The sequence below is a fragment of the Glycine soja genome, chromosome 18, assembly GCF_004193775.1.
Source record: "Glycine soja cultivar W05 chromosome 18, ASM419377v2, whole genome shotgun sequence".
In the NCBI taxonomy this organism is placed as follows: Eukaryota; Viridiplantae; Streptophyta; class Magnoliopsida; order Fabales; family Fabaceae; genus Glycine; species Glycine soja.
Window position 1 is genome coordinate 4,494,923 of NC_041019.1, and position 27,064 is coordinate 4,521,986.

A 27,064-nucleotide genomic window follows, 5' to 3' on the forward strand; every position below is an offset into this window, starting at 1 on the left:
CTTTATTTTAGAAAAAAAATTATTTATAATTAAATTTTTAGGGAAAAAAAGATGAAATGAATAGAAAATAAGTAAAAAATTTCCTGTCCAAAAAAGTAAATTTTCTAAGTTGTTTGAAATAAAAAATCTAAAATTGATAGCTTGTTTGGAATAAAAAAAAAACTTATTAATAGAAAATACTCTTATTTTAAAGTTAAAGTATTTTTTTCATATGAAACCTATTTTTACTTTATAATACAAAACCTTAAATAAAAAATAAAAGTATTCCAGAATTAAACTTATTAATTATTTCACTAAACTGTAAATAATACACACATTAAAAAAATATTTTCAATTATTCATGTATGTATATTTTTTTCGTTCATTTTTTATTCTTTGCACCTAACTTTCAAATGTAGACGTTGATCCTACGCTAAACGGAACCTTCTAGAACCCAAAGTTTTTCTCTCAGTTCTTCGTCAATCAAGTCAACCCCCCATTCAATTTCAACCCTATCTCTGCTCTCTTTTTCTTCATCATTTGTTTTTGGGTCTCTCTGTTTCCAAGATTTTGAGTTATGGCATCGAAACGCATCGTGAAGGAGCTCAAGGATTTGCAGAAGGACCCTCCTACATCCTGCAGCGCAGGTCAGAACCCTAAAATTAAACGCTACGCTACCAGTTTCAATTATTGAACCCTTTATGTTATTTTCTGTGTATGCATGACCTTGTTTGCAAAATCTTAAAATCGTTTCAGTTTCGAATAATTCGTATTCTGATGCCGTTCTTTTGCCCCTTCACCTTATATAATCATGTAATTGAACTGATTCTTCAATAGAACAAAACCTAATCCATTGTTATTGTATTGTATCATTATTGTGTCTCTGTTTTTATCATATTAGCAAGATGTGGTTATAATTGTTATCCAAAGATCTTAGGGATGATTAGAAGAAGCAAGGTTTTATATTGTGGTCGCATTATGGTTCTTGATGTTGCAGAAAATTGCAGACAAACGCGGCCATTACTCGAAATCACGGTCAGGGACCATATTTTAAAACCTTGATTAAGAGTTTTACTCGAGCCTTCAGGATTTCCTAATTTTGAAGTTGTTTGTTTATGAAGATAGTTTTTGTGATGTGTTTTTCTTGTGTTAACTTTTGGAAGGTGATGTTGTCAATATCAGGTCCCGTGGCGGAGGATATGTTTCACTGGCAGGCAACAATCATGGGACCTCCTGATAGCCCATATACAGGTGGCGTATTCCTAGTTTCAATTCATTTTCCTCCTGACTATCCATTCAAACCACCAAAGGCAATGATCTATCCTACTTTGTTACTTACATTAATTTCTTGTATTATCTGTTCTTCTAATGTCGTAACTATGTTGAGACTTGTTCGATGTATATTGATATTGCATAGAAATAAGTTTGCACTGTCTCATGTTGAGCTTGTACTGTTTTGATGTTGCATCTTTATTTATCGTTCTCTATTATGGAAAATGTATTTTGTGTGATGAGATTGTGCAGAAAGAGTGCAAACCAAATGGTAGTTTGGTGGTATGGCTCCTCCTGTCTACAATGGTAGTGCAAGATCAAGTTAAATTCTTGATAACTTTAGCAGACACTGCCTGCACTATTGCCAGGTTGACTGGCTTTCACTTTCCAAAACAGCTTATTGAGTGCCCATGATAGGTTTCAGACTGTATTGTGGATCAGTTCCTTGTTATACTGGTCTACCCAGTCTTTCAAGTTCAGCAGCTTGTCAGGGTCAGTTTTTCCATTGCTGCAAATGCTGGTATCCTTCATTGTGATAGTGGTTCAATTTTCTATGAAGTAGGAATATATAAAAATCAATGAAGATTAAATGATTTTTAAAGATTGGAGTGCAGTCTAGATTCAACAATATTGAGATGGTTACAATTGAAAAATTATGATCATTTTAAAATAGTTTTTACATGAAAGAAGTAAGGAACTGATTTTGCCTTGTGGCTTGCTTGTCTGGCTGTGGGAGTGCCTCAAAAACATAATAGGGTTAATGATTCTGGTTTCTGACTGTTGTGAAAGGGGGTTGTTTGTCATCCCTGGTTCCTAAAAGTGTCAAAACTAAGAGAGGAATGGAATCTCTTGGAATTTTAGGAGCGTATTTTCTATTTCTTCTGCTTGTTATAATATTATTTGATACATTGTCATTTGTCAATGTCAAAGTTTTTACACTGTCAAGTGTCAACTAATCAGAAATCATACCTTGGTATGGCTTTGAAGGTAGTTTTAAAAGTCAATAAATTTATCATATATTGCGATTTGTGATTGGGTAACAATGTACAAAGCCTTTACACTGCCAGGGCGTATATTATTTATTCTTGTTATTTTATTGGGCTGGGGAGGGAGGAAGGAAATTTGCCTTGGGTGGTGGTGCCTCAGGCTATCTGAGGTGCAAAGCCAAAAACCTGCCTCACCTCAGTGGCTCAAATGCTCTGGTGGTCAAGGTGATGGCAATTGGTGACACTTGTGTATAGTGGTTGATACTCATAACTGCTCCTTCTGTGAACACTAGTGCCTCCTATCCCTTTTTGCATTTATAAGAAAATTGATGATTATCAGTAAGGATTATTTTTGCAGAGATACTGTGGTGCCAGATTGGCTGGATTATAGTTCTGTTCTGAAATGGTTTATAGGTCTTTCGTTTTTGGCTGTCCCTTTATCTTCTTGCACATTTGGTGAAGGATGGTGTTGGAAAGTATTGCTAATAGCAAAATTAAATTATTCGGATGTTGTTCATGACAGCCATCACTTGATTGCTTAAAACGTTGAGATGTCAAATGAATTTTCCTGTTGTTATGTCTGTTTCATTTTTTTATATGCATTATTTTTATTCTTCTTGATGTGGTTATTTGATAAATTTATGCATCCAAGTACAGTAGAATTACCTAGTTTAATTTGTTCAAGATACTGGCTGGTAGTCAAGTTTGTTAATATCTTGAACATCTGTCAAGAGTAATAGTTTAGAAATGCTGAATTTAGCATCTTTGAGTACTGCAGGTTGCATTTAGGACTAAGGTATTCCACCCAAACATCAATAGTAATGGAAGTATATGCCTTGACATTCTAAAAGAACAATGGAGCCCAGCACTAACCATTTCTAAGGTTTGAATTACTTATCCTGTGTTTCTTGATATTTAAAGATTTTGCACAAAGTTTCTGCTCATGTTACTTACTGGTCTGTGAAGCATCGATACGGCCCCAAATAGCGGTGTCCCTGTTTCCAACATGCTGATGACATGGACATGTGCCGGACATGCATCGGACATGCATTCACCGTGTCCAGCTTTTTTTTTTTTTAAAAAAAAAAACCTTAGACACCGTTCTAGACATGGGAAGCCAACAGACACGACACGGCTTTTGTTATTTTTTTTTTTCAAAATCATATTTTTTTAAATCTTAAAAGATAAAAGATTAGGTTTTAAATTATAATAATAGATTAGATTTTTTATTATTTACTCTTCACGCTTCCTCTTCACGTCGTTTATGCTTCCTATATTTTTTTAAATCTTAAAGATAAAACATTATATTTTAAATTATAATAACAGATTGGAATTTAGATTAAATCAAATTAGAATACAACGCGTAGTAAGAGGAGGAAGAACTTAGATAGATTAAGATTAACAGTTTTTTATTTATCTTTTCAATTATGATGATTTATCTTGGTTCTTTTTTAGGTGAGACTCTTTATTAAATATATTAGCAAGTTTGTTTTTAGATTATTTTTTAAAGAGACAAAGTTTTTGCCTTGTGAAATTTTCTTTTGAATGATAATGGTGCTACTTAATATAACTTTTTGATGCTTATTATATGTGTGTGTATGTATATCTCGTGTCCCTGTGTCTTATGTTTTAGAGTTTAACCGTGTCGGGATGTCAATGTCGTGTCTGGTGTCGGTGTTGAAGTCCGTGCTTCATAGTTACTGGTCATATCTAGCTGTAATTTCTGTGTTACCATGTTCTTATAGAAAGATTTGTCATTCCACTTTTAAGAATTGGACAAATATGTATTTCTGGCATGTAAATGTCTGTGCCTACTAAGTTCAGAAATACAAACCTTGCTAAATGTCAGGAAATTGGAGCTTATACTCAAATCAAGGAATGTGGCTTATTTTCATGCGTAAAATTGTCTATGCATGTGTTGTGTCCTTGTTTAGTTTCTATTGATACAGATTGTGTGGAACTGTTGTCTCATTAATGTTTTTAATGTCTGAGAGTCTAGTATAAAAAATTAACTAAAGATTTGTTTATTGTTTAGGTTTTAGAAGCTTATTGAGAAAACTATAAACCATGTTAGAAAGAGTTATGTTATTCCCACTTAACATTCTCGTGTCACTTTCTACAATTAGGAGATAGGAGTGTGGAATAAGTTGAGTGATGTGAAGGAGATAGAGAAAAAATGTTGCGAGAATGTGAAGTGGGAATACATTACTCAACTTTTAGAATTTTTTTTCATGGTAGCAATCTATTTAGTATAGAATTAGCCTAAAAAACAAATAGACATCTATTCTTTGTGTTGACGATATAAATTTCAAGCCACCTTGATGCGATAATCATATGATTAATGGAAATTTTAATGGACCTGCATATGGAATGATGACGTCAACCTTATGTGACATGGGGCTGTTTTGAAACTTGGAAAAACTAACATCCACTACTTTAGGTCCTTTTGTCCATTTGCTCATTGTTGACGGATCCCAACCCTGATGACCCGCTTGTGCCTGAAATTGCCCACATGTACAAGGCTGACAAGGCTAAGTATGAAGCCACTGCTCGTAGCTGGACACAGAAGTATGCCATGGGATAATCATGCTCCTCCTTTAGCTGCTCACTGTAGCTGCGCAATCATGATTTATGAAGAAACAAGATATACTTTTAATGAATGTTTTGTCTTTTTTTTGTCAGTGGAAATCAACCATGGTAAGGGAATTGATGATTACTTGTGAATATTTCTTTGCAAGACATCGGTCATGGAAGAAATTGTTGTAAAATGTCACAAATTTTCTGCTTGTTGACTTGCTATTCCAAATGATGGTAATGAAATTATAGTTAGGAACAGGTAGTAGCTGCCTATTGTCGTGGAACTTGATCTTTTTTTGGCTTGGGACAAAAAAAATCTCTAGTGGGATTATAAAATCATTAAATAGCCATAATAATAGTAGACTTTTTTGTGTGTTATTGGTCACACCTTGAGTTCATTGTCCAAACACCAAAGGGTCCTTAAACCTTGTCAATTGTGTGCTTAAAAGAAGCTTGGCCTCTTGCTATCAATGATTCTCAAATTGGTGTGCGTTTGGGCAATTGTTTTGGTGACATGTGAGGACGCACAATGGTACCCGTCATCGATATCAAGTAGTGAATGGTAACAAAATTCAAAGTTGTATTTTCGGCCATTCCAGGGATTGAAATAATGTCAATTTTATCTTTATACACTATTTTTTTCTCGAAAGAACGATTAAGATTTTGTTAGTACCCACTAATCCATCAAGCGTTTCAACATTATCTGCCAAAAGTTAGTCATAATTTTGAGGAACAAAATAGTCCTTCGGGAGAGTGAAAGTTCACTGTCGTGATTCTCGACACTGGACGTGTTTTATGCGTGCTGCACACTGGAAAATGAAAGGAATAGGCAAGTAAATTGAATAGACTCCTTACCAAGGAAAATAAACCCATTTTATTTCCAAAATCATGCAAATGAGATGAAAAGACCCTTACACACTGTTGTACGATATTATTGGGTTTGACTTCAGAATTTAATGTTTAGTACAGAAACATGCCTGCTGGAAACCACTAGCTATGCAGCATGTAAGACACCCCCATTTGAGGCAAGTTCATCACAAGTTGCTTGAATTGAAGTCAATGGTTAATAATAATATAATAACAGTGGCAGAGAAAAGTTGGCAAAAACAGGCTAATTAGAAGAGTCATCACTTAATTAACGAGCAACAAAAAAATAGAGGGGTCAGGGTCATTCATCAGCGAATGCAAATTGTTGCCACAACGTAGATAATATTACACGTGCTTGACTGGCTAGCATGCTTACATGTCTTTGCTTCCTCCTCAAGCCAAAACGTAACCTAACTAAAGCTTTTTAAGCAATTTCCTCCCTAAAATACTCAGACCCGTCTTATGATGTTAACGTTTCCTTTCAATTGTTTAATTCATTCTTAGCTATTGTTCTTTTGCCTCTTTCCTCACATGATGATGATAAAAGGCAATAAAGAAATCCCCATTTCTCTTTCTTTATTTGTGAATGTCTCTTGTCAAATTTATTACTATCTCTTTATGACATCTACCCATATGAAAATTTCCCTTGTTATTAGTTCATAATTTCATATCCTTTCTGTGCTAGTGATTCAAGCAAATCTAAGGCCGTAGGTTCATGTCCTATAATACTTGCAACACTTAGGATCAAAGTTGCATGTGTAGTCTTACACTGTCTCTTTAAATTATGTGACTATATTTGCCTTCTAATAACTCAAGTAACATTGCACATTAGAAGAAAAAAAAAATCTTGACTTGTAATCTTTTGTGTGATTGATATTCCAACTCACTCAGGTACTGTTAATTAAGGTATCCCATCCAAGCAGTGTCTCACAGCGAATAGACAAACTCTGCAAAAAATTGTACTGAAAAGATATTACTGGCATCTGCAAGGTCATCATGGGTTGGATAAGCCCAATGCTCAACAACGGTATACTTGGCACTAGTCCCTCACTTGTACCTTTTCTTTTTATCTTCTTTCATTGATTTTTTTTTTAATTCATGTGATGCGACCACTTTAATAACAAACTATAAAAAGTCACGTCAATTTTCCAGTTTATATAGGTCATTGCTTCACGTCCTTGTATATTTGTAGCAGCCATTGTTCTTCTAATCTCCTAATTAGAAAAATTCCACCAACATGGAACCCCGTCAATTGCGTGGTCTGAGATTCACCAACGTGGAAAGATGGCATCGTTTTTTCGTTGGACCTGACTTTGTTCACTTTCTCGGTCTCTTGTAATGTACCCCCTCATTATCGTAAATCAAATTTTAATTGCTAATAGTCTAATAGAGACTACTATTTACACACACAAAAGAAGAAGGTTCGCTTTACGAAATGAACTGTTAGACACGTTTTGAATGATAATTTGGTCCCAAATTTGAAGGAGTTAACACAAGATGAAAAAAAAAGTGTCAAAAAATTAAAATGATCATTATAGTTAGGAGAAGATGTTAAGAGAGGCTGAGGATTTTTTTGTGTTGCCGACAGCGACGTGTACACACAAACACACACTATAGTGAGTCATGACCCTCCCCACTCACTCACACTCCCTCCAATTTCCCTCTACTCTTCTGTCTTCACTCTTTTCTCCCTCTCTCTCTCTCTCTCTCTCTCTCTCTCCTTCAATTCGTTACCCAAATCTCCACCTTTCACGAGAAAAATATTTCCTTGATCCTCCAATGGGGACACACCCCGTGGTGCACCATAAATACCCTTTAATCCTACCTCTCTCTCCTTGCTTTCTTCCCTCCACTCTCTCTCCTCTTTCCCGCCAACCTCACTCACTATAACAATAACATCTCTGTCTCTCTCTCTTCCTTACCCCTTGCAATAACCACCCTAAACCCTCCCATCTTCTACACCTAGCAAATTACTGCCATCAACTTATTTTCCTTCATCACCCACCACTCTCTATTTCTCACTTGCTTCATGCAATTAAAACTACCACTACCACCTTTTTCCATTTCCTCACTCTTTTCTTCACTAAAATGAGTGACACACACCAAACTTTCATGTCCGTACAACCACCGCTGAATCTCCACCACCCCTTTAACCCACAAGCCTCAAGCTCAAATTTTGACGGCGACCCACCATGCAAAACCGCCGCAAAAACCAAACCTCCGCGCAAGAAGCTACTCCGGGTAATTCTCACCGACCATGACGCCACCGATTCTGACTCCTCCGGTGACGACGACGACCCAAAAAACCCACCGAAACACAAAAAGGTGAAAAGACAAATCACCCACATCACCATAAACCTTCCCTCTTTCTCAGAAGCCCCAACTCCAGCACCAATACCAACACCTTCTTCGTCTTCTTCTATTGATCCGACCCGTTTAACCCTACCCAAGAAACGACCCGCCGTGCCTCGTCGCCGTAGCAAGTTCCGCGGGGTCCGGCAGCGGCCATGGGGACGGTGGACCGCAGAAATCCGTGACCCGAATCAGAGAAAACGGGTCTGGCTCGGAACGTTCGACACGGCGGAGGAAGCCGCCGCCGTGTACGACGACGCCGCCTTGAAGCTCAAGGGCCCCAACGCCGTCACTAACTTCCCCCTCTCCGCCGCCGGAAAAACGGAACATGATACCGCGCCGCCGGAGGCGGCTTTCTCCGGCGAAGGTTTTTCATCTCCCACTTCGGTTCTCACTTACTTTGACGGAGACTCGACGCCACTTTACGGTTTCCGTTACGGCGAGGTCGACGCGTTCGGGTTTGACATCGATGCGCCGTTTAGTTTGACAGACGTTAACTTAGGGGTGCTGAGTCAGCGGTTCGGGAAGGAAGATTTCGGCGAGTTTGACCCGGACGAGTTCTTGACGTGGCCGAGTTAAGGGGCGTATTTATCATTTCGAGAAAAATACAGGGAATGTTTAGTAATTCTAATGAAGTTTTTTTGTCGTATTCTGCATTGAATTCCGAAACTACCCTCGTGACTAAGTTTTTGTGCAGCTTAGTAGAGTGTTAGAGAGCAATAGAGTGATCCAAGTAGTAGTAGAGAATTTTGTCCTATGTTAATTTGTGTAATTAATTGTATTGTTATGGAGAAAAAGGATATGATGGAAAGTATTAGAATGATTCTATTGTAGTTTCTTATATAATTTTATAAAGTAAAGTATTAGTATTAATTAAAATTTTGGTGTCTAAAGTTAGATTATGTTAGGTTAAATTAGTTGGTTAGTCTTTAATTTAATTTTTATATTTGACTTGGTTTTTTAATTTTTTGTAATTAATTTATTCTTTCAATTTTAAAAATAGATTTACCATATTATCTTAATTGGACTAACAATATTAAGAAATTAAATTTTATCATTACTTAAAACTATTAAATAATTATTTTAGATCGTCACAAAATATATATTTAGACGGTATGATCAAATTTAGATGATATAATCACTCAAATTAATTTAGATGACGAAATCAAATTAAATTAAATTGATTTTAAAAATTAAAGGATCAAATTGAAAAAAAAATTAAAGAATCAAATGGAATCAATTTTAAAAATTAAAAGATTAAATTAAACAAAAAAAATACAGAAAACCAAATTAAACTTTTAAAAAAATTAAAAACAAAAAAAACGAATTTAACCATTATCTTATTATATTGGGACCATGCATGATTAGTTTTTTTGTTTATTCTAATTGTGTAGGCATAATGCCTTGTTTGGTAAGGGCAAAACTAATGATTGCCTTTTTGTTTGGAAGATTTTAGTTTTGAGGTTCGCCTTGTGGGATTCTGTAGGTAGTTGTAGGGTACAAGAATGATTTGGTTAATTAATTATTCCAATAAGAATTGCCAATGTACATGCTTCAGATATTTTGTGTGAAATAGGCAGAAAAACGTAAGAAGGGGTTGTCTTTTTTTATTTTTGATAAAATAAGAAGGGGATATCTAGAGGGAGAAATCATAATTAGAAACATATATCCTGCAAATTCAGCGTAAAATATTGTTCAAAATATTCGATTTTCTATTTTTCTTCATTGCTTTTTATTTAATTTAATAGAAAATTGATAGTTGAATAATGGATATGATCAAAATATATTTGAAACGTGATGGAGTATAAGTACAGCAACTTATGTATGACAATAATTAAGATTGATTAAAGGTAATGCTTATATGGGAGAAAGATACACTTTTTTATTTCAATGGAATTTTCTTTAATTGAAAGGTAATAAGGCAATCATTCATATAAGTGTGCTCAACCTGGTCCTACTGTTTCAAAATCCAACTCTATTTTCAGACCTATAGAAAAATGGCATTCTCTTTCATCGCAAGGCTTACTCTGTTTCTAAAAGATACAGTCATTCTCATGATCTTTTTGGTACATAAAAAAAAAGGAAATTGTAACGCTATTTTTTTTTTTTTTTTGGTAAAGACATTGTATCATTAACTTAAAAATTGGACAAATTAAAGGGTAGAAAATGATTGATATTACAACCTCATAGTTTTAGTGTGTTAACAGAGATTACGTGTTATTAATAAATTAATATTTGAAACTCATAGTCATACACTAATGTTTGTGTTAATTTTCTGTTCTTACTAATCTTAATTAGAATGTCAGCAACACGGACTTTAATAATGTAGTAAATATAATCAAATACTAGTAAAAAAAGTACATTAAAAACAAATAAAAAATAGTTATAAAGAACATTTATATTGGATGATAAAGTATTTCAATATTTTATACTACTATATTTTTTCCTACTGGTACAACTTTTTTGGTCATAACAACTTTTTTCTACTGGTACATCTTGCTCTCTTGCAAATTTGCAAGAAATTTGCTACTGATTAGTCTTAATAATATTTAGACTTACATTGGTACTTGTAAAATCTTATGAAAAATTACCCATACTTAAAGTCAAACTCATTTAATGAATAATAATCATACTCCTTATCAATAATTTTCATAGATACCCACTAATTACCATATCAAAGTGTAATAATTTTCTTTCAATTTGGTAGTTGAGACTTGAGAGTAGAGGCTAGGAAAAGAAATGTGGACTATTTATTTATTTCACTGAGAATCAAACTCCATATTACTCTTTCAGCCTATTCCAACTCATCACCACTAAATTAAAGCAATTATAAGGCAACTTAAGTTCAGCCTATTGCAACTCTTTTAGCCACTAATGCAATTATAGGGTAACTTAAATAAATCTTATTTAATTGACCATAGTTTTTAAAGACATGGATGGAAAAAGGGGTGTGGGCCCCCAAGAGCCCACAAAGAGGTGGCTGCTTGTGGTTGAAATGAAATTAATAATAGTAGTGGGCTACCTTGTTGGCTCATGCTTCTCTCAAATGACTCAACATAGTGGCCGCCGCCGGCTTATGCACTCTTAAATTTCAAAGGCAAAGGGGAAATTGGCTTCCTTGGACGTCACGTAATAGGTGCATTAACCCAATCAAGATTCACCTCTTATTTGCTTTTGTTTATTTGTTATATTTTTTCATGTTGTCCCTGTAAAATGATGTTGTTTAGAAAGTTGTGTTTTCAAAACGACGTCGTTTTAAATTAAATCTACGTCGTTTTGGAGAGATAAGATCATAATAACACGAAAAAGGATAACAAAAAAATCAGGTCTAATAATTCTATTTGAGTCAAGATAAAATTATGTTAGGTTAAAAAGAAAATAACTAAAACTCAAATTTAAAACACGTTAATAAAAAATATTCATTATTAATTTTTATTAAGTAAAATGTTACATATTTTGACATGAAAACCTAACATATATACAGTAATTTTTTCATTTAGAATAAAAAATATTCTCACAAAAATTACTTTAAGTTTCACCATCATCATTGGTTGGCCTAAGTCAAGCCACTATAAATAATAAACCTATTTCTTTAAATATTTAATCAATTACATATTGATATTGAAATTCAAATTTCAAATTTAAAATTAATAGTTAAATGCTCATACTAATTCATCCGGAATGATTGAAATTCACATATTTCATCAAATTTAAGTAACTTTTGTTTAATAAAAGAGTGTGGGAAAAATAAAGTGATAAAACATGTTAGTAGCATTTTCCTTCCTTTTACAAAATCTGCCGCCAATTATCTTTAACATAACAAATATGGAACAAATATCTTAAGTGAGGGTTTGCTTCCTTAGAGGTGACCTTTCACTATCTTATCTTATGTATATCAATTATCTAATAATGTTCATATACTTTTGTGTTAAGTGGCATTGCAAGTACAAAACGACAAAAAAATGATTTTTTATTATGACTGTCATTTCCTTTGGGGGATTTTTGTTCAACTATATTTTTACGTAAATTGAAATTAATACAAGATTAAATTAATTAATATTTTAAAAAATAATTATATTTTTAAAGAATTTATTTTTCATATTAAGTACTATTTTTTTTTGCATATTTAAAAAATCTCATATCAGGTCACAACTTCAATAATTTAGACAGATAATATATCTCCTTAATGACCAGGTCTAGGCCAATCATTTGAGATAGAAAGTACCATATTCTAGATATAAGTATACAACGTACACACAAAAATTACAAAAACGATACAAGCATATTGCTGCTGAGTGTTGAAGATTCTTTTTTTTCCTGCTTTAGCAATAAAAAGAAGAAAAATTATATTAACTAATTAAAATAAATAATTAAATTAGTCCTTGAAAAATATGTTATCAACCATTAATTTATTCCTTAAATATTGAAAGTTATATTTAAATTAAACTACTTAATTTACTCTTCTTCATTCCTATTAATCTTTAGATTAAGAGTTTTAAAAACTAATTTAATAAAAAAATATTTATATACCAATTTAAAAAATTAAATATATATTCAGAAATGATGAGTATAACTTTCTTTAAGAGGTGAGCATAATGTTAACTAGTCAGATATTAATACATTTTATAGGATAAGAGGACATAAGTATCAGCCAATAGAAAATTTTGTTTGAGTGTAGTAGAGCTAATATTTTTAATAAAGTATAGTAAATCTAGTATAGACAACAAATTTTTTACTTTTAGTATTTAATGTGTTTGTAAATTCATAATTTGAAATTAGAGATTATTGGTTAAGATATAATAATGTTACCTGTCTATTATAATCGTATTTAATCTCAAATTCAAATAAGATTGTCTTACATGTAATTTATAAAAAATATATATATATTCTCATAGCAGTTGATCTACATTCCAATGATTTAAAATTAATGCATTGACTAAACTAGTTTTTGTATTCATTCTTTAAAAAAAGTTATAAAAATCCCGAAATTATTGGGTTAACGATGTTCAAAGTGCATGCATGAAATGTTTGATTTGGTGACCAAAACAGATACGATCATACGAAGCAGAAAAAGCTCAAATGTGACAAGCCATGTTGGACATTTTAGTGTAATTGATCTCTTTATTATGTTAAAATAAGAGTGCACGCTTATTTTAATGTAATAACGAGATGTTCGGTTTAGGCAAATTTTGGAAGTTACATGGAAGTTACTAAAACTTCCATCAACGGTTGGAAGTTACATGGAAGTTACTAAAACTTCCATCAACGGCAGTTTTTAAAAAGAAATAACTTCCATCAACCGCCAAAAACCACCTGTTCTTTGATCATAAATAATCATTCTGGTTCAGAAAGCATAACGGGTGACAAAACATACAAGACCAAAACAAAACTGTTGAATTATAATCTTCTGATTTTATCCGATTGAACAATTTTGGTTGAACCCCGAAATTTGATTCAATCTGAAAGTGTTATACACGACTTCAAATTTATCCAGTATTATCTCGATTTTCAAATTAATCAACAAAAGATTGAATCAAATCTTTCGAGATGACGAACGATAGTTCGAAGATGACAAGCAAGTTTGCGAAGTTGGACAAGTTTGAAGGGCAGGATTTCAGAAGATGGCAGAAGAAGATGCACTTTCTCTTGACAACATTGAATGTGGTGTATGTGTTGAGTACACCGATGTCGGTGTTTATGGAAGACGAAACTCTGGATCAAACAAGGAAGCGTTCGAAATGGGAGAACGACGATTACATTTGTCGTGGACACATTCTGAACGGTATGTCTGACTCTCTCTTTGATATTTATCAAAATGTTGAGTCTGCTAAGGAATTATGGGACTCTCTTGAATCCAAGTATATGGCAGAAGATGCCTCAAGTAACAAATTCTTAGTTAGTAATTTCTTTAATTACAAAATGATTGATTCGAGGCCTGTTATGGAACAATATAATGAACTGCTGCGGATTTTGGGTCAGTTTACTCAACATGATTTGAAAATGGATGAATCCATTGCAGTTTCATCTATAATTGATAAACTGCCTTCTTCTTGGAAAGACTTCAAGCATACCTTGAAACATAAGAAGGAAGAGTTGACTCTGGTTCAACTTGGTAGTCATTTCATGATTGAGGAGTCGCTGAGGGCTCAGGAAATTGACAAAGTCAATGATAAAAACGTAGCAGGTTCCTCTTCCGTTAATATGGTAGAGGAAAGTCGAACAGTTAAGCAAAATTACAATGCTAAAGGTAACAAACGAAAATTTCAAGGAAATAAGAACAAAGGTCCAAACAAACAAACAAAATTGTCATGTTGGAAGTGTGGGAAACCTGGTCATTTAAAGAGGGATTGTCGGGTGTTCAAAGGAAAGAACAAGGCTGGTCCAAGTGAGTCTAATGATCCTGAAAAGCAACAAGGTCAGATTGTAGTGAATAATTTTAATTCGAATACGAATTCAAATTATGTATCACTAATATATGATGCATTCTATGTGCAGGATGATGACGTTGCTTGGTGGTTTGATTCGGGAGCAACAAGCCATGTGTGCAAAGATTGTCGTTGGTTCAAGGAATTTAGACCAATCGATGATGGCTCTATTGTGAAGATGGACAATGTTGCAACTGAACCAATCCTAGGATTAGGTTGTGTGAATTTAGTTTTTACTTCTGGAAAAAGTTTGTATTTGGATAATGTCTTATTTGTACCTGGTATTCGTAAGAACTTATTGTCTGGTATGGTTTTAAATAATTGTGGTTTCAAGCAAGTACTTGAAAGTGACAAGTACATCTTGTCAAGACATGGTTCGTTTGTTGGATTTGGTTATCGTTGTAATGGAATGTTTAAATTAAACATTGATGTTCTTTTTGTTCATGAATCTGTTTGTATGGCCTCGTGTAGTTCTATAACTAATATGACAAAATCAGAAATTTGGCATGCTAGATTAGGACATATTCATTACAAAAGATTAAAAGATATGTCAAAAACAAGTATGATTCCTCCTTTTGATATGAACATTGAAAAATGAAAAACTTGCATGTTGACCAAGATCACTAGGAAACCTTTTAAGGATGTTAAAAGTGAGACTAAAGTCTCAGACCTTATTCATAGTGATTTGTGTGATTTGCATGTTACTCCATCATTAGGTCATAAAAAATATCTTGTTACTTTTATTAATGATGCATCAAGGTATTGTTATGTATATTTATTAAATACAAAAGATGAAGCTCTTGATAAATTTAAAATTTATAAGAAAGAGGTAGAACTTCATCAAAATGGGCTAATCAAAACTCTTTGTACGGATAGGGGAGGTGAGTATTATGATTCGGTTTATTTTCAATCTATTGGAATAATACATCAAACTACAGCTCCCTATACACCACAATAGAATGGTGTAGTCGAAAGGAAGAATAGAACCTTGAAAGAAATGGTGAATTCCATGTTATCCTATTCGGGTTTAAGTGAAGGATTTTGGGGTGAGGCTATGTTGACAGCCTGTTACTTGTTGAATCGAATTCCTAACAAAAGGAATAAGGTTACCCCATATGAACTTTGGAACAAAAAGACACCAAATTTGAGTTATCTCAAAATTTGGGGATGTAGGGCTGTGAGAACTCAGCATAATTTGACCGATCATTTAACCAAATGGTTAAGTAGAGATCTCGTGAAAAGGTCGGCTGTGGGATTAGGATTAAAGTCCATCTGAAATCTCTTATGTTAAGATACCCAATTCCCATCTAATATGACATTAGGTGCTGAATTCAATGTGGAAAGCTTAACATGTAGAGATTGAAACACATCATCGAAAGTATCCCAAAAGGTATGTGTTCGATTCTGTAAGTTAAGGAGGTTGAAGTATAACTTCTCAATGGTTCTTTTGAAAAATTGCATTTGCAGGTGCAAGAAAGAAAAGGACTACCTATATAAGCATGAAGTTTAGCCGCTTCAAGAAGCTGGGACTTAGCTTTGATATGTTTATGAAGGATAGGGACACAGGCTAGTAAACTAGTGTCGAGCAAGAGTAATGTTATAAACTATTGTGCAACTTATCTTCATGTATTCATTATGAATAGAAAGGGTTCAATCCTTAGTGATACCCTGATATTCGAATATTTGAAACGTGTAATTTGCTAAGATGAAATTCAATCGTCACGATATTTCATCTATGCAGTAGTTTGTTGTATGTTATGACTTTGGTGATTTGATCGGTAATTACACTAAAATGGGGGAGGTTTGTTGGACATTTTAGTGTAATTGATCTCTTTATTATGTTAAAATAAGAATGCACGCTTATTTTAATGTAATAACGAGATGTTCGGTTTAGGCAAATTTTGGAAGTTACATGGAAGTTACTAAAACTTCCATCAACGGTTGGAAGTTATATGAAAGTTACTAAAACTTCCATCAACGACAATTTTTAAAAAGAAATAACTTCCATCAACCGCCAAAAACCACCTGTTCTTTGATCATAAATAATCATTCTGGTTCATAAAGCATAACGGGTGACAAAACATACAAGACCAAAACAAAACTCTTGAATTATAATCTTCTGATTTTATCCGATTGAACAATTTTGATTGAACCCCGAAATTTGATTCAATCTGAAAGTGTTATACACGACTTCAAATTTATCCAGTATTATCTCGATTTTCAAATTAACAACAAGCCACTACCTTATACGTACATACATTATTATACAACACAGCCTCTTCCACTATCTTCAATTCAATTTTTTTTTATTAAACACTAAAACAAATTTTCATTCTATTTCAAGTACTAGACCATCGTTATGTCGGTGAGTTAATGATTTTTTTCAATTAGAATTCTCAAAGATTAAGTTACTGTATTATTTTTTAAAATAAAGTAGAGATTATTTCTGAAAGAATTTAATATTCTCATAATCCTAACGTGGAAATTAAGGGAAGTTATAAAGAAAAAAAATGTATTTATAAATCATTTCTGCACAAATTTTTATATAATAAAGAGAAAAATAAGAAGAGAAATATAAATTACAAGACTATTAATGTGATGGAGATAAAAAAGGAATTTTTTTTATAAAAAGTACTTTAATAATTTATTATACAAATAATATAATAACTCAAGAATTCGCATCTTGTAATCTTGTTTAGTTTCCCGAATAGGAAGCCTGGTTATTATTTAAAATTACCAACACAGTCCGCATTTTCATAAATCCAACAATTTAATTTATTTCTCCTTTTCTATAATTACTTAAAATAAAATGAATTTTTTTTTAAGCGATGAGATTTTTTGCAGTGCTGACCACCCAAATGCACAACTTTTCATTAACAAATGCTGACACACTATTTACAGTCTATTTCAAATAATTCTTTAATTCCTAGCATTTGTGCAGCTTGCAGTTGCACATGAAAGAGAGAAAGTGTCATTGCCTTATTGGGAGTTGTTGTTTGTCTCTTACTTCACTCATTCGACCCATTCTTGACTACAAGATAAAGTGAGCAAAAAGCTTATTCAGTATAACCATTTTGAAGTGGTGGCTACATGCTGTTGTTAACCACCATTCAATTTCTCAACTTGTTCATTAACCATGCCAACAACTTCAATTTTTGTTTTTCCTGTTTATACACTGCTTTAGATATCTTATGACTTTTCTCTAATGAATAATGAACCTAATTAATGTAATTACTTTATCACTTTTTTTTTTTCTAAACCTTACACTAGAGGCCTATATATAAGATAATTTCCTTACGTTTTTTATTCTTCATGTAAAGGTCAACAAGACTTGAGCCATTATATTCTCAAGTGGCCGAGAAGGAGACTTGACCGAAAAAGTGAATTCCAAATATATTTTAAAATATTCTATGAAATTTTGGTTCTGAAATATAAGGATTTCTGAACTGTTATTGAGAAACTTTCTCTCCTTTTCTTTTAGTGTGATTAAACTCATTTAACTATTTACCCAAAAGTTAACTATACCAAAACTTAGATTTCTCCAGTATCATATAGCAACTCTAAGATATTTTATTCTTTTTTAAGGGTAATAAGAGAAAATAAGCAATGATCTTATTGGGTGCAAGTAAATTAAGCAAGGTACGTTCTAAGCAAGTAGAAACAAAATCATATCCAGCGCTGGACATGTGACATAATTACAATTTCAATTACATTTTTCTGTGTTTTCCTATGCTTGGGAAAATAGGTAACTAGTACATTATTTATAAATAGCCTTTAATGGATTCGTAGGCCACCTTCGGCTGTAGCAATCCAAGTGTTGTACTAGGTACCTAATCTGAAGGAACACCCAATTAGATGTGTTGGAGAGTCACTGAAATGCTGACATAAAAGTGAGGAGCATATTGATGGACTAGCTATCATGTAATGGCACAAAATCAGTCACACACTTACACTCACATGATGAGAGTTTTTCACTTGAAATTGTGGTGCTAAAGGGCGGCTACCATAGTAAAACTTTAATAAATACTCATACCACATTTCCTATTGTTGTGAGGTCACCCAGGCATGGCAGGTCCCTTAATTATTAAGTTAAGTTCAAATTTTATGGTTGGTATTTATTCTAAGCCTAGCTTTAAATAAACTTGTTGCTGCCATAATTAATTTAGTTTTACAAGTGAAAGGATTGATTTCAGCTCTTTTTACAAATGAAGTGAAGAAGACATCAAACCATCTGATTTGAATCTTAGTTTTGGTAGTAGCTAGATAGAGCCAACGGATTATATGGTTCGAAGGTTTTACAAATCAAAAAGGCTATTTGAGACTTTGAATGATGTGAGGGAGACAAGGAGACAAAGGAGATAGGTAAGGTAACAGAGACTTTGAAAGATGTGATGAGTGATCAAACCAAATGCAATTCAAGGGAATATTAAAATTTCGTAAGTACCTAAGGGGCCAAACGTAGGAAGGTTCTACGAAGGTAACAGCAAACTTTTTCAAGTCATGTTAATGCAAGGGTAGCTGTGTTCTTCATCAATTCAAATAATTCAAAAATTGGAGAACATGCAAAATTTCATTGTTCCTTCTCTTTGAAGTGACCCTTTCTCCTTGTGGTCTCGCTGGTTTGGACTATTCAAGGCTCAGGAAGTTGTACACAAGACGATATTTGTCAAACCCAAATCATTATTTAATACTATTTTTTTATGGTGTAGCTTTTTTCTAAAGTATATTTTGGATGTTATAAACGAAAAGTCAACAGACTAAAGCATTGAAGCACTCTTCATTCCACGTATAAATTACTACTAAGAGAAGTTACAATTGAGATTCCTCATTGAAATGAGACTCTTCTCCTAATGTAAATCTGTCATTCAACTAGCTATTTTGGAACTTTAAACTCTCAACAAAATTCAGAAAAGGTTTAATTTAATTAATTAATTCATATCTATTAAGCATATGAATTGGTTAACCGATATAATACCCCTACTCACAAGCAAAGAATAGTTTCATGAATAACTATATTAAATCATTTATATGTAACATGTACCAAGATATTTTTTCTATGATAAAATAGCTTTAACGAGAAAAGCATGGTATTATGGATGATGCAATTTCTTTTTTTTAGCCCAAAATATCTTTAGCTACAGACTAATTTCTTGAAGTGTTGAGATTCATTTAAAGATTTGACATTCTATAACAAGTATCATTCTATATATATGGATTCAAGCATTAAACTCTTAATCACATATTATACAGGTTTTATTATTTATCAGCTATACCACACCATGCATATTGATTGAATGATGCAGGGATAGCATGAAATAAAAAATCCTGTGAGCCATCCATGAACAAACTTTATGTGTAATAAGGGTTAAATTGAGTCTAACAAAAAAGGTTAGTCTCTCTTAACGTGATGAATAAAAATTTGAATTCATGTTAAAAGAGGTATTTACATTTAATACCATGTTGTGCTTTGAACAAAATTGCTAAAGATACACGTGAGAAAAAGAAGGGGAAAAAAACGACTAAATGTTGAAAAGTGCACTGTGGCTTATGTGTAGTAGGAAACTTCAGCACAACATGTGGCTCCCCAAGTCACCAAAACTTAATGAATACAGCCACCACGTTCTCAGAAAAAAGATGAATGGGTTGGCAACAAGTGCATAAAACAAGCAAAATAATCCTTTGGAGACATTTGATAAAAATCAAAACCCATTACACTAGCTTCCAAGAAACCTCCCAATACTTTTGCATTCTTCCATTTCTGACAAAAGACCCTTGATTCCAATTTTCAATTTTTTCTATTGAGACCAGCTAAGTGCACATACCAGTCAAATTTCAAGAAGAATTGGTCTAATGGCTCTAGATTCTAGAATATATAATATACAACTTACCATAATTTTTAATTAAAAAAACCATTTATTAATTCTTTAACCGATTGTAAAGCTTTTTTTCTTCTCCATTATATTGAACAAAAATAGGAAGATATATGGATACCAATTAATGAATGGTACAGGATAAAAGTAATCATGAGCACGTCTGGGGCCAAGCCTAAGTGTATATATATATATATATATATATATATATATATATATATATATATATATATATATATTGAATAAAGCCTAAGTATTTTTTTAGGCACGGGATTATTGGAAGCTAATGTATTGTAAAGAACAAAATGTAATTATTAGTATGTGAATAAATGGCTGATATTGAAAATAAGGACATTGCAAGTGCAACGTGAGTAGCGTACAAAGAAAAGTAGCAATGAGGATAAGTGTCTACGAACAACAATGTCTTTGATGGATGGAGTGCATTTTTTTAAATTTAAGTAAATTTTCAAAAATATAAATCACACAAAAAATATTTAAAATAATATATGAATTTATAAGAATCGTACACATAATTAACTTAGGTAGATTTAAAAATGATATTAATAAAAATTAAAATTATGAAGAAAAAATAAAATAAAATATAAAGATTTTGGACATAAATTTTAAAATTGAAGATGACATAATAATGTCATTATTTAAAAGAGGATAGAATAAATGATTAAATGAAACATTCTGATTTTATATATAAAACATAAATCAGATTTGGATAAGGCAAAATAATTTTAATGTGAATAATCAAATATAAATTTTTTAAAATATTAATATAGTGTAAATAATTGATATTTTAAAAAAATATGTTTTCTAAAAACGTTAAATATCTTGATGATAAAATTGGTTGAAATTAAAAAAAAATAATGTAAAAATTGAAAATAACTAATGATATATTTTTTAAAATTTAAGAAATACTATTAAATAAAAATTTACACATCTTAAGGAAAATAATAAATTTATTTTTTATCTCATCCTTGAAAATAATAGTATATAAATTTAAGGAAAATAATATTTATATTTTATTACATAGATGTCAATATATACATTGTCATTGACTTTTTCTTTATAATAGTATATGAATTGGAAAAATGATCATTACAATGCATGTGAACTATCAATAGATATTATTGAATACTAGTACAAAAAAGATACTCCGTGTCTAAACTTGAAAGTTACGTATATATGTAATTGGGTGTAATTTGTTTTGAAATATGTAATTGTTGATGGAAGTTAAAATAAAATATTACAGTGGTTTATACTAATCGAGGGTAAAAAAACTCCGAAGAAAGATGACATCAAATGAAATTATTTCCTTTATAATAATTATAGATTTAATTTTTAATTTAGAATTGTCATTTTCATTTAAGTGGTCAAATCATTTAAAATTAACGTCGAATAAGAAACAGATGGGCCTTAAGTTTCGAGGTTCGTTGTCTTGTACGCGGATGTCCACTGGTTTTGGTTTCCATGTCTATGTTCAATGTGCCCAATTCGGGGGAATTGTTTTTCTCACCTTCAGTTTTACTCTTCCCACCACCCAGCTGTTTCAAAAAAAGTAGGAAATGACCTCACTATCCTTTAGCCATATCCCTACACCCCCTGTCCCCTTCTCTCACTTTTTTATTTCTTTCTCTAATTACGTTTCCACCGCACCTCACCTTTAAATTATATTTATTTTAATCTATTTTAACTTAATGTTGTCAACTTTAGTTGGCCGGAAATGATCATTTTAAAACATTTTTTAAAAATAAAGGACTACTTTGGGACATTTAAAAAAAATAAAGGACCTGGTTGAAGCATTCGAAAATATAGGGACATAATTGAGTTTTTTAAAAATAATTAAGGACCAAATTAACAACTAAGTCTTTTTTTTATTATTATTTTCCTTCTTTAAGCATTGAGCGCCATCTAAAAATGTATAAATTGTAAATGTATTATATGTATACAAAACATTCTTAATAGCAAAATTTAGACATGAAAGCGGGAGGGTGTAAATGCAAATGGGATAAGGGAAAATTGAGTGATAATAGTTAAATGATGATAGGGCTGATCGACCATTTGAGTCCTTTTTACAAATTATTTTTAAAAATAGGTATGAGTTTGCTTTAATAGTAGATAAGGTTGACTTGTAAGTTTATTGACACATTATCACTTTTTTAATAAAATAAACTAAATAATTATGTGGCACAATTTTGACAAGTCAAACTTGCGGTTTGACCTTATCCACGATATAAATAAACCCATGCATTATTAGTTTCGGAAGAGATCTATTTAAAAGAAAATAATTTATATATAAAAAGTGACCCAAATGAATCAATAAGTTGATTCTATAGATATGAAGCTTGCCTATAATTTTTTAAATAAGTGTTAGTATATGGTTGAGTGAGTAAACCAGGACACTTTTAGAAATTATTTATCAAAATAGAATTTTTAGAAACATATCATTAAAGTGGGATTTTTTTTACCATTGATTGGGACAACACATAATTCAAAATAGTATTAGTATTTTTTCATGACACATTAATATTTTTGTATTTCTTTTAAATATTGAATTGGAAGTCTAGATGACGTCTCTTAATCACGCTGGTCATAAACTTTCAAGTCGATATTTAAAGGAAAAAAAAAACAAAATGATGGCATGTCATAAAAAATATTACTTTAACTAATAAGTTAACTCTGTTAATGGCTAAACAATCTCACTTTTATAGTATGTTTGAAAATAATTTCATTTTGATAAATAATTTATAAAAGTGTCCTAGTTTAGTCAATCAATTATGCTATATTATTAGTTTGAAATTTTATTTAAGAAGTAAACCTTTCTCAACAAATATGTATATCTATCAACTATACCATACAATATTTATATTAACTCCTTTATCAAAGTACCAGTGCCTAAATCCACCATATAACAAACCAAAAGCCTTTCCTTAACAAAATCATATCTTCTATTCTTCCAAACATTTGTAGCTTCCCCATAACAAGTTTAAGGGCACTTCCACATTCTAAACAAGGAAAAGTTAAAACAAGTAAACAAAAAATAACGTTGGTATCATGTCATATAACATCTTGTTGCAATATTCTCCCTCAGAAAACATACTGCCAATAAAAGGATTCACCATTCCCAACTCTGCAATTGCAACAGTTGTTGGGAAAGGTGGTTGAATCTCATTTCTTGCTTCTGTTTTATTTTATTTTATTTTTGTTTCAAATCTCAATTCTTATGCCATAATCATATATATTTTATTTACTTTTCACCACAATGCCTTCAAAGAAAATGACAAAACGATCCTTAACCTCAGAGATGGAACGCAACGTGAGGCAAATGCAGAAGTTGATGGAAGAGGATGGAGACTCATTTGCACAAAAAGCTGAGATGTATTACAAGAAGAGGCCAGAGTTGATTTCTCTTGTTGAAGAGTTCTACCGTGCCTACAAATCAATGGCTGAACGTTTTGATCACATCAACACACCGTGTGATCTTCAATCACAGGCTTCAGGTGTTTCAGATTATGGTTCTGAGCCAAACTCTTACGTGCCTTCTCCTTCTCCTAGGAAGATGGGGCGTCGTATATCAACAAATCGCGCCGCGGGGTTTGATGTTTTTCTTGGTTCTGGTGGGAATGTGAATGCTTTTGATGCATGTCAAAAGGATGGAGATGGTTCTTCTACATTGACAGAGACTGATGAGGATTATGATGATGCTTCATCCATGAACAGTTTTTCAGGCTTCTTTGGGAATGGAAATGATCATAATAGTATCCACAGAAGGGTGATGGAATTGGATATTGAGATACCACATGAGGGGAAAGAAAAGCATGAGGAGGAACGTGTGAAGAATGATGAATTGAAAATTGAGAACAACGCCGAAGATTTTCGTGTCAAGATTAATGCATATGAACAAGAGCTAAGGATTGTGAATGAGAAGTTGAGGGTATCAGAAGAGGAGATTGGTAAGCTGAAGATTGAGCTTGAAAAATATAGGTCAATGGAATCAAAAAATTTGAAGGGTGGTGTTGGATTATCTTCAATTGTAGAAGGGATCAAGGTGGGAGGGGAAACCTTGGAGTTGAAGAAACTTCGGGAGGAGCTAAGGGTGACTAAAGAAAAACTTGAGTCTTCAGAAATGCAAATTGTTTCGTTGAAATTCGGGGCTACTAAAACATTTGAGACTATTCAGCAATTGCAGGAACAGCTTGACTTGGCTCAGAAGGACATTGCAAGTTGGAAAACAAAGTTCAACTCTCAGAAAAGAGAGAACTCTAAACTCCAAGAAAGGCATGCAAGGATGAAGACTAATGTAGCCGACCGGGATCACGAGGTTAGAGATTTAAAAGCTGCTCTATCTGATGTAGAACGGAAAATCTTCTTTGAGAGAGCAAATATGAAGTCCGAAATGTCCAAGTTGTTGGGGGAACAAACTCATTTGGAGGAGAAGTTCAAGGAATGGGAATGCCAATGCCAATCTTTGGAAGAGGAAATAAGAAAAATCCACATTGAAAAAATAGAGATGGGAGAGACACTCAAAGGTGAAATTGAGCTGCTAAAGGAAGAGATTGAATCAAAAAAGAAAAGCATAGAAGATGTCAATGTAAACCTTGATGCTATGAAGTTAGATAGAGATAATCTCAAAGAAGAAGTTGGTTCACTCAAGGAAGTTATAAACTCAAGAGATGATGAGATTGAAGAGGCACATAAACAAGTGGAGGAACTAACATCAAGAGCTAAGAAACAAGAGGAAGAGATTGAGAGGCAAAGGGTTGAGATCTTAGAAGGAGCTGAAGAGAAACGTGAGGCCATAAGACAACTATGCTTCTCACTTGAGCATTACAGAAATGGGTACAATGTACTTCGCCAAGCTTTCATAGGAAACAAGAGGGTTCCTCTTTTGTGCACCTAATCTATCATTAGCACCGTTGTTGATTCATTTGCATGTGAACTTGTATAATACTACCCTACCTTCCTGTTTTGTAATTTTTTTTTCCTTATCATTGTTATTTATGTGTCTAAGATGTCTTTCATATACTTTGGGGTGTGTAATATATATCACCCAAGGTTATGAGAAGGTATAACTTAGAAGTGGTTTGGGATAATTTGACTTGTTAAATTTCATCCGGTTCAGTTCAGTTAGAAGAGACTGAGAAACTGGTTAGGTTTGTGGACCGTTGATTTGCAGATATTTGTACCCTCGCCATCTTTCTGTTGAATTGGAAGTTGGTTTTGTGTAGCATTAAAAGTGTGAAATTCTGTGATAGTGTGATGCGTTCGGTTTCAATCATTATTATCATTAGACCTATGCTATTCATAGTTTTCTTTTATATAATAACTTTTTTGTTTTTACAAATAGTGTTCTTTTTATCTCTATTTCGTTACTCATCTTAAAAGACAACATTTTTCTTATCGTCAACTTCAACTTGCTTGCTTACCTTTTAACCTCTTTCAACGCAAGGAAGAAGATAAAGGGAACACGATGTCACATGTCACTGCAAAGAAATGCTTCCTTTCTTATAGACTAGAGTTTATAATGCAAAATGCATATTATCAAATTCTTATATATTTTTTGTTTACACTTAATTGTACATGCACGAAATAAAATCCCCCGACTTAACTACTAGTCAGCCGTGATGTCCATAGGGACCCAAATTCATGGAAATCGTGTTTGGTTTTTCACTACAAGTTATCTTATGCCTATCTTCTTGAAGCAAAACAAACAAACTTATGGGATGATTTGGTACCGATGAAGAGGAGAGAAGGGGTGAGAATTGGGTTTAGGGTTTAGAATTGGCAACGATTTCGGATGGTTTTGGGGAGCATGCATGATTTGGTTGTGCATAAGAGAAGGAAATTTTCAAAAAAAAGATGGTAGATCCCACAATTAAAATTATCCACTCTAATTTAAGAAGATTCGAGAATATTTGAACACGATATGACACTTGCTTGGGCGTGTCTTCCCTGCTAGGAGTGTTCACTAATACGGGCTACGAGTGTTCACATATACGAGTTATACGTAAATCTGAATTGATTCAAACCTATCTGAATTGAGTCATTTATATATTTGGATCAAAATCGAACCCAACTAATCAAAATCGTTCATGTACGGGTTGGTTTACAAGTTTAAATTTATAGATCCGATCAAAATCAAATTGATCAAAACCGATAAAAAAATTTAGAGTTGTTTGGTTGACTTTAAATATTGCTAATATTGAGACTCCAAGTGTTGGAATAGTAAGTATTGAGACTACTAGTGTTGAAACTTTTTAAGGTATTACTTTCATGTACGTTTGTTATTTCACCTTTTTTCATGTTTATTTTTTTTATCATGTTTATAATATTAATAGATCATATTTTATTCATTTGTTTCAATAAACCTGGTTGTAACAAATTATGTTAACGATATTAGATTAATCAACTTTACTGCTTTGAGACATTTGATAATATTGTGTTAGTTGTATTGGATATTTGGATGAATCATGATATAAAATAGTAATTTTAAGAAGAAGAAAAAAAAGATCAAATTTAAATGGATAACTCGTTGACCCGAACTAGACCAAATCGTTCATGAATAATTTGGGTTGGGTTTAAAAAAAATTGTGAAAATCGAACCGAATCAAACCTATCAAATTTAATTGGATGAGTCATGAATTTGACTAAAATCGTCATGAACCAACCCACAACCACTCCTATTCCCTACTCTTTTTCTCACTTTTTCTAATATAATAATAATAAT

The 27,064-nt window shown here is 32.5% G+C and overlaps 3 protein-coding genes across 5 annotated transcripts; all 3 read left to right on the forward strand.

Moving 5' to 3' along the window:
• Positions 1-380: 380 nt before the first annotated feature.
• LOC114396718 (ubiquitin-conjugating enzyme E2-17 kDa-like) lies at positions 381-5,101 on the forward strand. 3 transcript variants are annotated; one of them, XM_028358845.1, is made up of 5 exons: positions 381-626; positions 977-1,014; positions 1,162-1,230; positions 3,016-3,120; positions 4,678-5,101. In XM_028358845.1, the coding sequence occupies exons 1-5, from the start codon at positions 557-559 to the stop codon at positions 4,819-4,821; spliced, it is 426 nt and encodes a 141-aa protein (XP_028214646.1). In that variant the 5' UTR covers positions 381-556; the 3' UTR covers positions 4,822-5,101. The 3 variants fall into 3 exon arrangements, with proteins under 3 accessions (XP_028214646.1, XP_028214647.1, XP_028214645.1); XM_028358846.1 differs by having other exon boundaries at positions 387-626; positions 1,162-1,289; XM_028358844.1 differs by lacking the exon at positions 977-1,014 and having other exon boundaries at positions 387-626; positions 1,162-1,289.
• Positions 5,102-7,336: 2,235 nt separating this feature from the next.
• On the forward strand, positions 7,337-8,869 carry LOC114394995 (pathogenesis-related genes transcriptional activator PTI6-like). The gene has a single exon (XM_028356677.1). The coding sequence runs from the start codon at positions 7,770-7,772 to the stop codon at positions 8,610-8,612; it is 843 nt and encodes a 280-aa protein (XP_028212478.1). The 5' UTR covers positions 7,337-7,769; the 3' UTR covers positions 8,613-8,869.
• Positions 8,870-23,446: 14,577 nt separating this feature from the next.
• On the forward strand, positions 23,447-25,598 carry LOC114396259 (protein NETWORKED 4A-like). Its single transcript, XM_028358160.1, has one exon. The coding sequence runs from the start codon at positions 23,600-23,602 to the stop codon at positions 25,235-25,237; it is 1,638 nt and encodes a 545-aa protein (XP_028213961.1). The 5' UTR covers positions 23,447-23,599; the 3' UTR covers positions 25,238-25,598.
• Positions 25,599-27,064: the final 1,466 nt, after the last annotated feature.

Bases quoted from the DNA above. Each gene is read 5' to 3' on its own strand.
- LOC114396718 (XM_028358844.1), top strand. From the start codon at position 557: ATGGCATCGAAACGCATCGTGAAGGAGCTCAAGGATTTGCAGAAGGAC. The intron at 627-1,161 runs GTCAGAACCCTA...TGTCAATATCAG, and splicing joins TCCTACATCCTGCAGCGCAG to GTCCCGTGGCGGAGGATATG. The intron at 3,121-4,677 runs GTTTGAATTACT...CCACTACTTTAG, and splicing joins CAGCACTAACCATTTCTAAG to GTCCTTTTGTCCATTTGCTC.
- LOC114394995 (XM_028356677.1), top strand. From the start codon at position 7,770: ATGAGTGACACACACCAAACTTTCATGTCCGTACAACCACCGCTGAAT.
- LOC114396259 (XM_028358160.1), top strand. From the start codon at position 23,600: ATGCCTTCAAAGAAAATGACAAAACGATCCTTAACCTCAGAGATGGAA.